This window comes from Neodiprion lecontei, chromosome 6 (genome assembly GCF_021901455.1).
Source record: "Neodiprion lecontei isolate iyNeoLeco1 chromosome 6, iyNeoLeco1.1, whole genome shotgun sequence".
NCBI lineage: Eukaryota > Metazoa > Arthropoda > Insecta > Hymenoptera > Diprionidae > Neodiprion > Neodiprion lecontei.
Window position 1 is genome coordinate 11,036,761 of NC_060265.1, and position 12,971 is coordinate 11,049,731.

Genomic DNA, 12,971 nt, shown 5'->3' on the forward strand with positions numbered 1-12,971 from the left:
CCTATGAGTCACACCAGCTTCGCCTTATCGATTCCTCCGAGAAGTGACTTGGCTGCTTGTTCGACTTGTGTTTTTGCCCCTGCACCCCCTTCCGCTGTTTCTTGGTACATTGAATTATTACGACGACCTGTGAATTTTGTTGGAAAAGTGAATGTAATATGCGAATAAGTAAACTGCGCAGCGCGATTAACCGAACGATCAGAAGATTTATCCTAGTACGGTTATTGATACTTTAAGCCTGTATAGACCATGTGAAAAAAATTTTGGCACTGAATTTCGCGCGCATGGAGCTTTGGAAAGTTGAATTGACTCTGTAAATTTGAATTAATGACAATTCACCGATTCTTAGTGATAAGTATTCTACTGGAAAACACCAGTGTAAATACACCGACGGTTTGGTGAAATTTCACTTATTTCTAGTGTACATACACTAATCTTTCCGTCCGGTGAACTTATAACTGGGAATCAGTGAATTTTCACCCATTCAAATGTAGAGAGTAAGTTTTTCGTTCATGATAATCGCTTACAAGCAGATTGTCGACAAAATAATCCAAGTGTCTATGAATTTTTGTGAATCGTAAAATGTTGGGACTTGTTACTTTGTTGAAACGACACGAAAAGCGAATCGCTTCTACAATCAAGGCTCACCGTTCTCACCAACCATGTATAAGTTGATGTTGCGATCATGTACACATGTGGATGTTAATTCAAACTCGAAACATCCTCCTTTAAGAACAAGTTGACGTTAAGGTTTTATAAATTTTCAGAAGTTCGTTTGCCGGTAAATCCATTTCGAAACTCATCGTGCCGCAGTCGAAAAAGCTCCGCCATAAGAATTCATATACGCAGTATTTTTAGAGTTTCCTAACTTCAGCACTATATAGTTCTCTAAATTTTTCTAAATTATCGCAGTGAATTTATGGCACTCGTCATACTAATTGCTGTGAATTTTTCGGTAATTCTATTACCATTCTTCGTTAATTAATTTCTTGCCCATCGGGCCCCGTCAGTTGTATCAATCTTCTCGACTAGTCTTAGCTGGAGGAATTTTCTAGCGTGCTTGGATTCACAACTTTACTTAACATTATTAATTTCATCTCGAATCGATACCATACCTTTTCAGCTGCACGAGGCTGAAGCTAGCATTCAGAATTAGCAGCCAAACGTTCTGATGTTCATTCGAATAAAATAGTGAAGTCCAAGAATCAGAACTTTGTGAAATGTCTTGAATCCCCAATACTTTTATGCAATTATGAGGATAGATTTGAACTGCAATTTTCTATTTCGAAAACGTTCGACACGCTTGGCTGCTAGCTTCAGCTTTATTTCAATTGCCGTATGAAACTGTTGAAACTGTCTCGCCAACAGTTTTCCGTCGTTGAAGAAGAGAGTTGTAAAATCGTAGTCAGTTTTCAATTTCATTTTCGAAAGGTCGTTCTAGGGAGGGTTCAAGAAATGTTGAAATTAGCGTAATTGAACCCGTAGCAGAACGGTGTTGGGTATAAATTTGTGTAAATCGAGGTAGTACCGGAATGTTTAAACGTCGGGGATTAATATCCAGCTCATGTGTCTAGTAAGTTTTCAATCCTCTAAATTATCGGCGTTAGACCCCCCGCGGGCGGGAAGAGGGACGCGCAAGAACACCTCGGGCGATTAAAACACTAAATCCTGGCGTGCCCGTTTCCCGTTTCCCGTTTCCCATTTCCCATTTCCCATTTCATCGGAGGAAGAGGGTAGGTATCTTCGCCGGCTGGGCACGGAGTCGGATGGTGCGTCTGGGCAAACAATGACTTCCACCGTGGAATTCGCGTAATTAGGCAATTGAGCGGGTTGCAAACCACGCGCGATGCGTTCGAGGGCGAAATGCTTTAACCCCGAGGAAATTTGTTGATTGGGGGTGCTTTACGAGCCCCTGAGTTTAGATGCGGCCATTTCGCACATGATACGGAAGCAGGATTTAAAACCCGCGATACGAGTGCCAGGCGTTTGTTACTCTCAAAGTCCATGTAACAGCTCATTTCTAACATCTCAATCAATCATCCCGAGGTTATCAAACTCCTGTCGCTTCGAGCTATTACTCAATGTCTTTGTAGCTTCGAGGCTTAAAACTGAGTAAAAATGAATACGTTGAATTACCTCGGACTTACGTGAGTCAATTAATCATCGCTTCGTTATTAGTTTTTACCTCGCGTCATCCACCTGGGTGCAGTAATTTTCGTTCGAAAATCTAAAAATCTTACGTGCTCGATTTTATCTTTTTTTTTTTAGCCTGCCAGCTGCCGCCGTCTGTTATTAACCGTCTAGTAAGTTAAAGGTGATAAAGGTACATGAAACAAAAATAGACGGCTGAAAGCCGAACGTTGCGCTCTGTCATTCGGATACTTGTCGAGCATTAAACTTTGTGACTTTGTAATAGGGGGAAAATCAAAGTACGGAGTAGACTCGGACGATACGATCTTTAGAGCGATATGCTTCCTGATAAGAGACAAAAATTGTACACGTGGAGCAAGTTGTAAATTAAAGGGCTGCAGGCTGGATTCTAAGAATGCTATACTGCTCGAATGAAAAGAACGGCAGTGTCATCTTGAAAAACAACACAAAATCGTTGAGCACTTTTATTTTGGGGAAACATGATGGCCTGCGCTACAAAATAAGAAAAATAAAATTGGTTTGACTTCCATTTTTGTCGATAATTATTCACTGCATTTTGCGTTGACACTTAAGGATCAATGAATATAATCGAATGGAATTTTATCAAATTCGAATAACAAAAGCTAACGCATCAAAATTTCTGAAAAGAGCTTGTAGTTGGCAAGTTGGAAATGATTAATCTCAGATATCTTTCATCCGCTGTTTCTGGAATTATTTTGCTCACTGTAGAGATTTCCAACAATCGTCTTAAAAAATTGTACAAATACTTACCTCCAGAGTGAGTACAAATGTATGTTAGTAAGTACGGTACAGTTACATTTCCGCTTTATAACTCTAATATACGTTCCGATTATGAAACCTTTCCCAGACCGTTGATATCAATTAACTTCATTTATTGAAATTGCCCAGATTCACGTAATCTATTACGGACGATAGACGTTACATCGAAAATAACATTGCTGGAGGTTTTTCGAACGATTTCTTCTCATTTCCTAGCCTCTGATTTAAATGGTTATACCTATCATCCCTTGGGAAAAAAACACCATGGAAGCTCTTCTTATCTGAAATATTTTTCTTTTCTCTGAACATAGAGACGCGTGCATGCGCTGAATGTGGTTCAGTTCTACAGAAATCAGTTCTACAGAGCAAACGTTTTACAGGATAGATTTTACAAACTCGTTTCTACAGAAATATTTTTGGACAGAAAGAAATTCGAGATTTACATCAAAAATAATCCTGCATAAATTATTCTACAGGAGAATTGCTCTACAGAATATTTATCTACAGAAAGGAATTCGAGATTCGCATCAGTAATAATCCTCCATGATCTGTTGTACAGAATATTTTTTTACAAATTGCGTTTAACACAACGCACATTCTGTCAGAGCAATGATCGAATTGTCAAAATCATACATTTAATCGTGAATTTCGTACATTTAGATTAAATTAACTTAATTTAATCTCATTACTTGCGTGTTAAACGTCCGTCGTGTCGAACGTGAATTGCATTGGGTCTGTGAAACTATAAAACTATTCTGTATAAAAATATCTGTCAAACAATTCTATAGAATAATTTATGCAGTATTACTTTTGACCTGAATCTCGAATTCCTTTCCGTATAAAAATATTCTCTGAAACATTTGCCATGTAGAACTGATTTCCGTCTAATCGATCCCGCTCGGCACGCGCTCAGCATGTTGCGTAATCAATCTCAGAATTAATCCATCTCGTTAACGAGAACTCGCGGGCAAAATAACACGCATCGACTCTCATCATCCCCCGAAAATCTTCGCGCATAGTATACCCAACCCGAACCGTGACCGTCGAGTCACGTGCCAACAGTGACACGCGTTCTCGCCTGGGGAGATATACAGCTCGAAGGTTACCCGGCGATGGGTTTTCCCTCCTAAAAGCTACCATCGGAATCCCTCATGGCTGTCGGCGAAGCTTTTCCCCGTCCGTCCATATCTATCTATATACGTGTAACCCGGAGGTGCGAGCGTAGGGCAGCTCTCCAGGAAATGTCGCACAATGCAGGGGAGGGCGAGAGCCGGGCACATCCGAAGGAACAACGAGAGACAGGGGGGTCTGTCGCTGTCGTTCGGGGAGGGTTGTAGTCCTCGAACCTCATTTATCGTGCCAGTCTAAAGGTTAACCTCTGCCACGTACGCTCTCGAGTGAAAACGGCACCGCTTTCTCATATCGTACTTCGTTATTCGACCATGGTCTCTGAGCGCTGTACAGACGACGGAGTTTCCCAAAACTATTTCAAAATGCTTTTCAAGTGACGCGCTACGGTCGGTCGTTATTTCCGGCTCCATCTCGATCTCAAGCTCGTGGATTTACACGCTCGAGGTTAAAACGAGCGAATATCGCACGTGCACGCAACCTAATTCCACCGACGACGAAATTTCTCTAGAACCGAGACAACCGCGTGGCGATAGTTTTTAGCGTACTGGTAAAATCCAATTTGTTTTGCTCCCTAACTCCAGCTTACCCCCTCAGCATAGGAGAGTACTCTGAAATTTAATCTCACCAACTTTCTGCCCAAAGAACGCGTCGAATGATACTTGCAGCATACTTGAACGATAATTGTTGAATAAAGAAAAAAAATGCTTGGAAGTGACGAGTTTTTTTCAACGTTTATGGAACGGTATGTGACAACGTTAAAAATCTGTTCTATTCGCTTGAAGACAGAGTACTGAGAATGAAATGCTATTAACAAATGGAAGTGTTCAACCGAAGACAATATGGTGACCCAAACACAGTATGGACGTCCTTTACCGATGCCTGTACAGGGTCGTGTTTGCCGCAGTGAACGTCTTAAGGAGTATCAGTAAGTTTCGAATTATCCGAAGAGGGTATATTCCTTGTACCTTCCATTCCATTCTTTGTTTATACTCATTTTCCATTTTTCAATTCATGACCAGCAGCTGTAGACTATATGGTCAAGATTAAAGCCTTGGTAAGAAACATTCCCATTGCAGAGGTTACCCAGGGAAGTGTGAAAGAAAAGTATGAAAATGTCCCGGAGGTGAATAAGAGAGAGGAGAAACGAAAATAAGGTCATGCGGTACTGCAGAAAGACATTCACGTCGCGTCCTCTTTATCCCTGAGGCATCCAGTTTTTCATTTGTATCCCATCCTCTTCCAGCAGCGATTATTTTCATTTTGTTTCACCCATTTATCTTCTCCTTTAGTTTTTGTTGGTTTTTGTTAGTTCGTTTCAGTTTCAATCCCAGCGTGGATTTGAAGAAGCTGTACCAACCTTATTCGGACACGTAGCCTTGTATACCCACGTGTACCTACTCTTCAAATTCGATCATCCAAATTCCCATGCAGGGACTTTGACAAATTTCTACATCAGTCTCCAGTCTATCGGGGCACTGTGCAGAGAATGGACTGCCACGACATTTTCAAGTCTTGGGCAATCGATAAGAAGGTGGCGGCGGCACAGATAGACACCAAACAAACGAGGCCAAGGGAAAACCTACCCGAGGACTCGCGATTCGCTCGTTCGTCCGGAACTCGCGCCGAGTCTTTGCTGTTGTACATGCAGTATTTACCGTATATATGCGTATACCCGCACTGCTGCATACGAAATCCGGGGACACACGATGGCCGGCTTATGCCGACAAATATGCATAATTTTCATGGCATATTCACCTCTTTCACCTACACATGGCTACGCTTCATGGGGAAATGTATGGCACTTGCACGTATAATTCGTAGACTATGTATCTACCGCTGTTAACGCCACAAATGGAGATACCGTAATACGCACCCCTATTCATGTGCCTACCCTGAATATCAACGATACGAGCGATCGTCTCTCGTTGTGGTTTGGAAATTTTCATTACGAAATGCATTGTAGGGTGTCAAGGAGTGCAAAGTGTGCATGCAACTGTTTCACTTTTTGTCATTCGTACTTTTTTTTTGGCTCTCAGCACCTTTAAATCTTCCCCTAAGTCCTTTTTTAATTGAATTTGATGAGACGGAATTAATTCCAGTGAGTTGAAATGACGTTAGAAACAGAAATTTATTTGATTCCACGCCAAGTCGATTATCCAAAATGGGTTTATATTCAAACGAAACCTATTTGCTTTAAAGAAATTCAGATCAATTTTTGTCTCCGAGAGTTGTTCTGTCTTTGTTACGATAGTGGCGATTTTGATACTTGACTGTGTTTTTTGTGAATCAATCTGTGTACCCAGCATTCAAGACAAAGTGTTGTGGCACTGTTATCACTATTTGTGAAAGCATCGAAATCTACGAACATATGTATTCGCAATTTACGATCCGATATATTCGAAAGCAACTTTCATGCAATTTGACAAAACATTCAACTAGCATACAGTCCATCATCGGATTTAAAAATGTATCTACTCTCCAGATTTTTCTAGTACATACGCGTTGGTGTCTCGAAACCAGTCGCAATATTGATTTTCAGATACGTCAATTTTAGCGACCAAGCGACGAATTACTGAGCTGCCACATGACACTGCAAATAATCAGCCATACCATTTTCTTAAACGAAAAACGCGTCTCCTTTTCGGCCGTAATTCCAGACCGAAAATTGTTTTGGGCTACAAAATTTGCGTTACATTAGGCAGAATTTATTCGGGAAAACGTTGAGACCCTGGAATCTGTACAAATATTCTTACGCATAACCAATGGTGTAATGCATTTTTCAGAGAACGGACTCCTCTCGTTCGAGAACCCAAACTATCATCTGGACCCGGCGCGCCTCGACGACGCCCTGAACAGTAACAGCGGCAGTTCCCTCTACGACGAGCTTTACCAGGAATTGGTTGGCGGCGGAGAAGTGACCGGGGGTGGCGGCGGAGACGGAGGCGTAACCAGGGTACAGGCCCGACGCACCTACGCAGCACTTGACCTTGGAAGTATGGGGGTCGACGTAACGCAAGGACCTCTCACCCAGGAGTCGGGGGAGGACGCCGCCGACAACACCGACAATCACAACCTGAGGTTAGCTTAGCCTTTAAACCCGGTTCTATTTCGGCTTTCAGACATCCTGCGGCCTCACCGAATTCCCACTAAGTCGCTGGGCTAAACGTTTCTTTCGCAAGATCGATTCTCTTACCCCGGTACCCGTATTCTTGTAGCTTTCGTATTTCTGGTTGACAGAAAAAAATACGACAATCGCGTAGCGATCAAGTGCGGATTTCGTACCAATTTCACAGTCATTTTATACTAAAATTGAGCTTTCAGACTAGACTTATCATGGGCAAAAAATCACTATTTTTAGGACTCGCTGTGGTTTCGTTCTTAACGTTACAAACATTTTTGCAACTCGCAGCAGCATGAATTAGTAACTTTAACGTAGCAAACTGTGCCAGTTCCCTATTTTACACTTAGAAAAATTTCATTTGTTATAGTAAATAGAAAAATTCAGTAAAACAAGTACCGTTAAAAAAAACTGATTGAATATTTTTGGAATTACGAAAAACGAGGTACGCCTAACCATTTCGCGCTATTGTCGATCCGTTTTTTGGTAATTGCAACGCAAAATCAGTTTGTTCAGTTTACTCTACTTTTTTGGCTAAATAAGGCTTTAACGTCAATTTATCCTTGCACAAGCGCTAAATTTTCGCAACGGTTACAAGAAAATATAGTAACAGTGGTCGTAATGGGAAAGAATAGTAACGGATGCTAGACTTTCTGGTAACAGCTATAAAAATAATTTTCATTTTGTACCTAGAACTAGATTTTTCGATTGTGGTAAAAAATGAAAATACTTAGGGCTGAGCGGTAACCGGAACTAAAAATTTATCTCGGTGTGAGGAAGGTTTTACTAAATCAAACAGTCATATTTCTCGTGTGAAAAAATCCATGATATCACAGACTACGTTTAGTTCGTAAAGAATTTTGATTTTGAATCTGTGTAATCGATCAAGTTCATATTTCTCATAATCAAACTACGATACCAGCCATTTCTAAGCACACAGTTTCCAACATTCCCGACTCGATGATGAATATAGTCGCATGGCGGTTAAACCAATGAGAAATTAGAACGAATAACTTTATCCTTACGTAAGAAATGGGCCGCGCAGATAAAATGTTCGCGAAAAGTTATTGTGATCAAAGAAACAGATCGAGGAGGTCAAGGAGAATTTGCCTACTTGAATTTTCTAGTTTCACAATGAAATTCGTGATATAAACACTGTTACTCAATTAATAATTCACGCCCGAGTTTCTCAAAACTTGGTAGCAATTGCGGTTCGATTAGAAACGAATCAACATTCGCCGGAGATCAAAAGCAAGTTGCCTATTCTCACGAATCCTTGTGATAGTTGCAAGGTAATTAGGAAGCACGTGATTAAATTGAGAACACGATTAACCTCGTTTTATCCGCGGGCACTAAATTTCTCTCGCCCGTTACTCTATTAGGCGAAACTATTATTGTCGAAGAGCCAGCACGGCGGCTCGATTCGTCGTGCAAACGATATTAATAATCGTAGATAATAAGCGACATCGCGTTTTGTACGTTAATTAATTGTCGCATGTTTCATGCCGAAACTAAAACAAAAAGAAATAAGCAAACCCGAACAACTCGTTCAGTCGCGTGAAATATACGTGAATAACTGATCGAGAACATTTTTGAAGAAACCTAAGCTCGTGAAATTAAATGATAAGACGTTTCCATATCAATCATAAAAAAAAAAACATTCATACGGTACAGTAATGCGAACAAGTTTGAACCTTTGAGTAATGTATCGAGTGCGCAGATTTGGAGCTGCGAAAGCTGGACACGTAATATTGTAAATTCGCGGTTACGTATAAACGAGGCTGCAGGACGATATGCTGTAAGAACTCGCGAGTCATCTTCTCACGACGTCTATTTCACCCCGGTTGGCTATAAAACTCCGAAGTTAGACCTCGTCGAGGACTGCATAAAATTTCAATAAATCTGCCCGGGGTGAAAGATAGAACGAACGGATGAAACCGGACGAAACCAAACGGAACTCCCCATGTTTCAAGAGGTAGTTCAGAGTTATTGAGGACAGTTTCGATCTCTCTCGGACCCCGCGAACTCTTCTTCCGAACCAAAGAGGAGGAGTTCAAATTTACGATTGTGTTATCTTTCTCCTCAATTTACATATCACTATATTTCTACCATGCTTCTCTATGTTGTATATTGTCTAACGCGCAATATGCTATTCAGTAGGGTCATTTTTCCAAGATTTTTCAAACAAATCGGAACGTCGATGCGTTTCTTCCTAAATTGCTGTATACTCAGAATTTCTTGTGAGATTTCAGTTTTCTGTTAACTTTTTGATTTCATTCCAGCTTGTTTCAACCTAAAATGTATAATAAAATCGTAAAATTCAATTACTCATAAAATCCCACAGAACCTGCAATGAATTTCTTCAAGAATAGGAACCGACGCTATCCCGAGCCTTTATAAAAAGTACAGGTCTGTCAAAATGTGTTTCAGAGCCCTATAATTTGCGGTTTTCTAACGTGGGACCCTTCAAAAAAATTGATCAGGTTTAAAAAAAGATTCTGTCTAAAGATGAGCGTTCTACGTTACGCGAAACATCGCGCTCATTTCATTTTTCTCTGTTTCACATTTTTTCGAATTCACGAAGAATCGTTAATTAAAATTTTCTCTATTGCTTAGATTAATCATAATATCATTTTACGTTACAAAAAAGAGTCACTTCTAATATTGTCTCCAGCTGATGTTTGAGAAGTGTATCTTACGACTTTTTCATTATTAATTCAATCTTGTAAAATATTTATAATTTAATATGAACTATTGATTTAAAAAAATAAGATTCCCATTCGATACATCGTTATGTTATGGATTTGATCTTTGGTTTGAATATAAAGTTCAGCAAACAAATAATAATGAAAGTGTTACGACATGTTTTTACATGAATTCAAAACAAAAAATATTTAAAAAAAAGTATTAAAAATCCGATGAGGACCTCTTTCCGTATAACGTAGAACGCTCATCTTTTGGCAGGGTCTTTCGTTTAACCCAAACAAACTGTTCAGAAAGGATGCTATGTGGAAAATCGAAAGTTCTTTATTCCTGAAACACCCTATAATATGTACACGTTTCATTTTAGACAATTTTTTTAGAATCACGGCCCTGTACGCATTTGTTCTTTCAACTCTTACGTATAATCAACTCCGAGCGTCATGCTTAGACGCATTTAATTATTATGGATGCGATAACTTTCACAAATTGGGTGTGATAAATGTTTTTCCACGAGCTCCACGCTGTCCGCGCCACATGCTGTGAGCCTACTTGGTAACAAATAATGGATGGAAAGAGTTCCGCAATTTTCCTACACCTACGCCGTGCGTTCCCGTACCGTAAAAAATAACTTCTAAGCTTCTCGGTTCTGCTTTCCGCTCTCCAAACTTTTCCGAAATTTACAAAACAAATTTAAAGGCTTCCGTACAACTCGGCTGATAAACTTGATGTGTGTAATAATATATTTCTTTCGCGATAAGATGATCGCTGAAAGTTATGTGAAGATAAAATCAACGCAAAAAAGCACTCTTGCCGGATAGATTCGTCTTCCCTAAAAATCGGACTGTGTGTACAGCTAATGGGGTAAGAATAAAGTTGGAATACTTGTTTTGCCGCTGGGTGAAGCGAGGAGCTTACAAAGAGTACCTATAGGTACGTGAAACGCGAACTACGAGAGAACGAAAAAAAGAAAAAAATGCGTTAAAATTCACGTGACGCAGTCACTTCCCATTGACAATCCAGTTAGCGAAGTTGCGTGGGGTATATAAAATAAAAGTCTTTGTAAAATCGTTGTACGTGTCAGGCATATAATTACGCTTCGGGAACAAAGGGGATTTGCAGTGTAATATCATAACGTATTTCCTGAATCTCTGCAGCGTTCCTGACATATATCACAGGTATAATTTTTGTACATTATTTCCCTCGGGCAAAAAAATCGTCGGGTGAAACGTCAAAGATAATTTCTCTCTTATCAAGCTCGCGATTTCTGCTCTCTCACACGCACGCGCACACACACACACACACACACGCATCAACAGTAGCGACGACAGACGGTGTCAAATCCGTCACACAGTCCCATCTCGCGTTAATCTTGTTCAGCGTTGAACAAAAGTGCGAACCCTAAGCCGCGCCAGGAGCGAATTACCTCGAGGAATACGAGAATCCCGCGAGGAAAATACACGCTGACACAAAAGTTCCAACACTAACAGGACTTGTTTCACTGTTTATCTTCTTCTCCGGCTCCTTCTTCTTCTCAGCGGCAAACAGCTGTGACCAGAATCTCGAATCGCGAGGCTGCACAATTCCCGCCGCGGTGTTTCCGTTTGCACAAGACGTTCTGCATTTTCTTAATTACCTTCTTGAATTCTCTCGCAAGCTTCCTTTCCTGCACGCTTTATACCTGAGACGAATTTCAAAGAATTTAACAGCAAGTTTAACAATTATAAAATTTTCCAAATTAGAACACCGGCGTTACGTCGAAATAACTTTTCTCGTTTTCTTCGAGTCTTCGGTAGCAAATCGAAAATGGTGAACATGAATAATTTCTGAACAATTTCAAGTATACGGGATACAACCAGAAATATGATTCTTTCTCATATAAAGTTATATTAAAATATCTCTTCAATAATACCGCGTATCGTGAAATATTTGGAATGGCAAAAGGAAAATTGCAAATTGGTTTATTCCGAGATTTACTTTTGACTCTTGATGGGTGAATATTTGCACCAACTTTACAACGGCATAATTTTTCACTGGCGATCGTTTCGCGAGATAAAATTTAATCGCTATTCAAGCGAGGCTTTTCCTCCGGCGTTGAAAAATTACCCTAAAGTACAAAAGGCTGCAACTGCAGCGATACATCGCGAATATAATAACAGCGCAAGCCGCGCGCATGCAAAAAAGTTGTAAAATGGTAAAACGAGTATTCCGCACCCTCAGTTCTTTTTCCAGCCGAGGAGTTAATCTTGACTCGCGGACTTCCATGCATAGAGGAAGCATCGTCTCGGTTTTCCAGGTTTCGGTGTTCTCTGGGAATCTGCACAGAGTGCTTGAACAATGTTGACGAAAAATTGCGCGCAGATGGAAGTGCGGGGAAAAACTCGTGTAATTTAAAAAGAAAGACAGTTTGGCCGGGCCTCGCTTGGCCAGAAAATATTAGATGACAACTGGAAGCAGGCGGCCTCTGCATCTCTCTCTCTCTCTCTCTCTCTCTCTCTTTCTCTCTCTTTTTGGCTCCCTCCTTTAGCCGTGGCGAACGCCACCCGACTATAAGTTCAGATTGAACTCAATCTAAACTTGCGACAAAGTTGCTCGGCCTCTCATTCGCAATCTCTGTATACTTTTGACCCCTTCTATTCCTATCCCCGCACTCCCCAAGACTAATACGAACACGACCAAAGGGTCTGGAATAGCCTACCCAGCACTCCTCAAATGACGTACCGCATCAAACTTGTTGGGTTATCGCCAATTTTTTGCTCGAACTTTTTCCCTTGAACTTTGCGAGACTTACTATTAACTCTAATGCGTTCAGACTTTCACGATTTGTACAGAAGTAATTTTACTATATTTTTCGAGAAAAGAATGTCATCATTTCTTCAATTTTATAACGCAGTTGGAATTTTTATTTTTATTTTTTTTATACTTTTCCTTATTCAATAAAACTAGAAAATTTGTATTTTACACTTTTCGAGTTGAAATCGCAACTTTTTTTCTTCTCAAAACGCCTTTCACAAATTGGATATTCCGCCGGCGTATGTGGATACAATAAAACGAATCTCGCACGGTTAGCGAGAGAGTCGTGAGAGTTGGG

The 12,971-nt window shown here is 40.4% G+C and overlaps 1 protein-coding gene across 9 annotated transcripts in view; it reads left to right on the top strand.

The window, feature by feature from the left end:
• LOC107225353 (protein Fe65 homolog) overlaps positions 1-12,971 on the top strand; it is a 191,496-nt gene that overhangs the window by 128,790 nt on the left and 49,735 nt on the right. For 8 of the 9 annotated variants that reach the window (XM_046744144.1, XM_046744143.1, XM_046744146.1 and 5 more), the window contains one exon: positions 6,846-7,140. In XM_046744144.1, the coding sequence (XP_046600100.1) occupies positions 6,846-7,140 (295 nt within the window). Of the gene's footprint in view, positions 1-4,844; positions 4,988-6,845; positions 7,141-12,971 lie in introns of all 9 variants that reach the window. The other variant, XM_046744148.1, reaches the window with a different exon arrangement.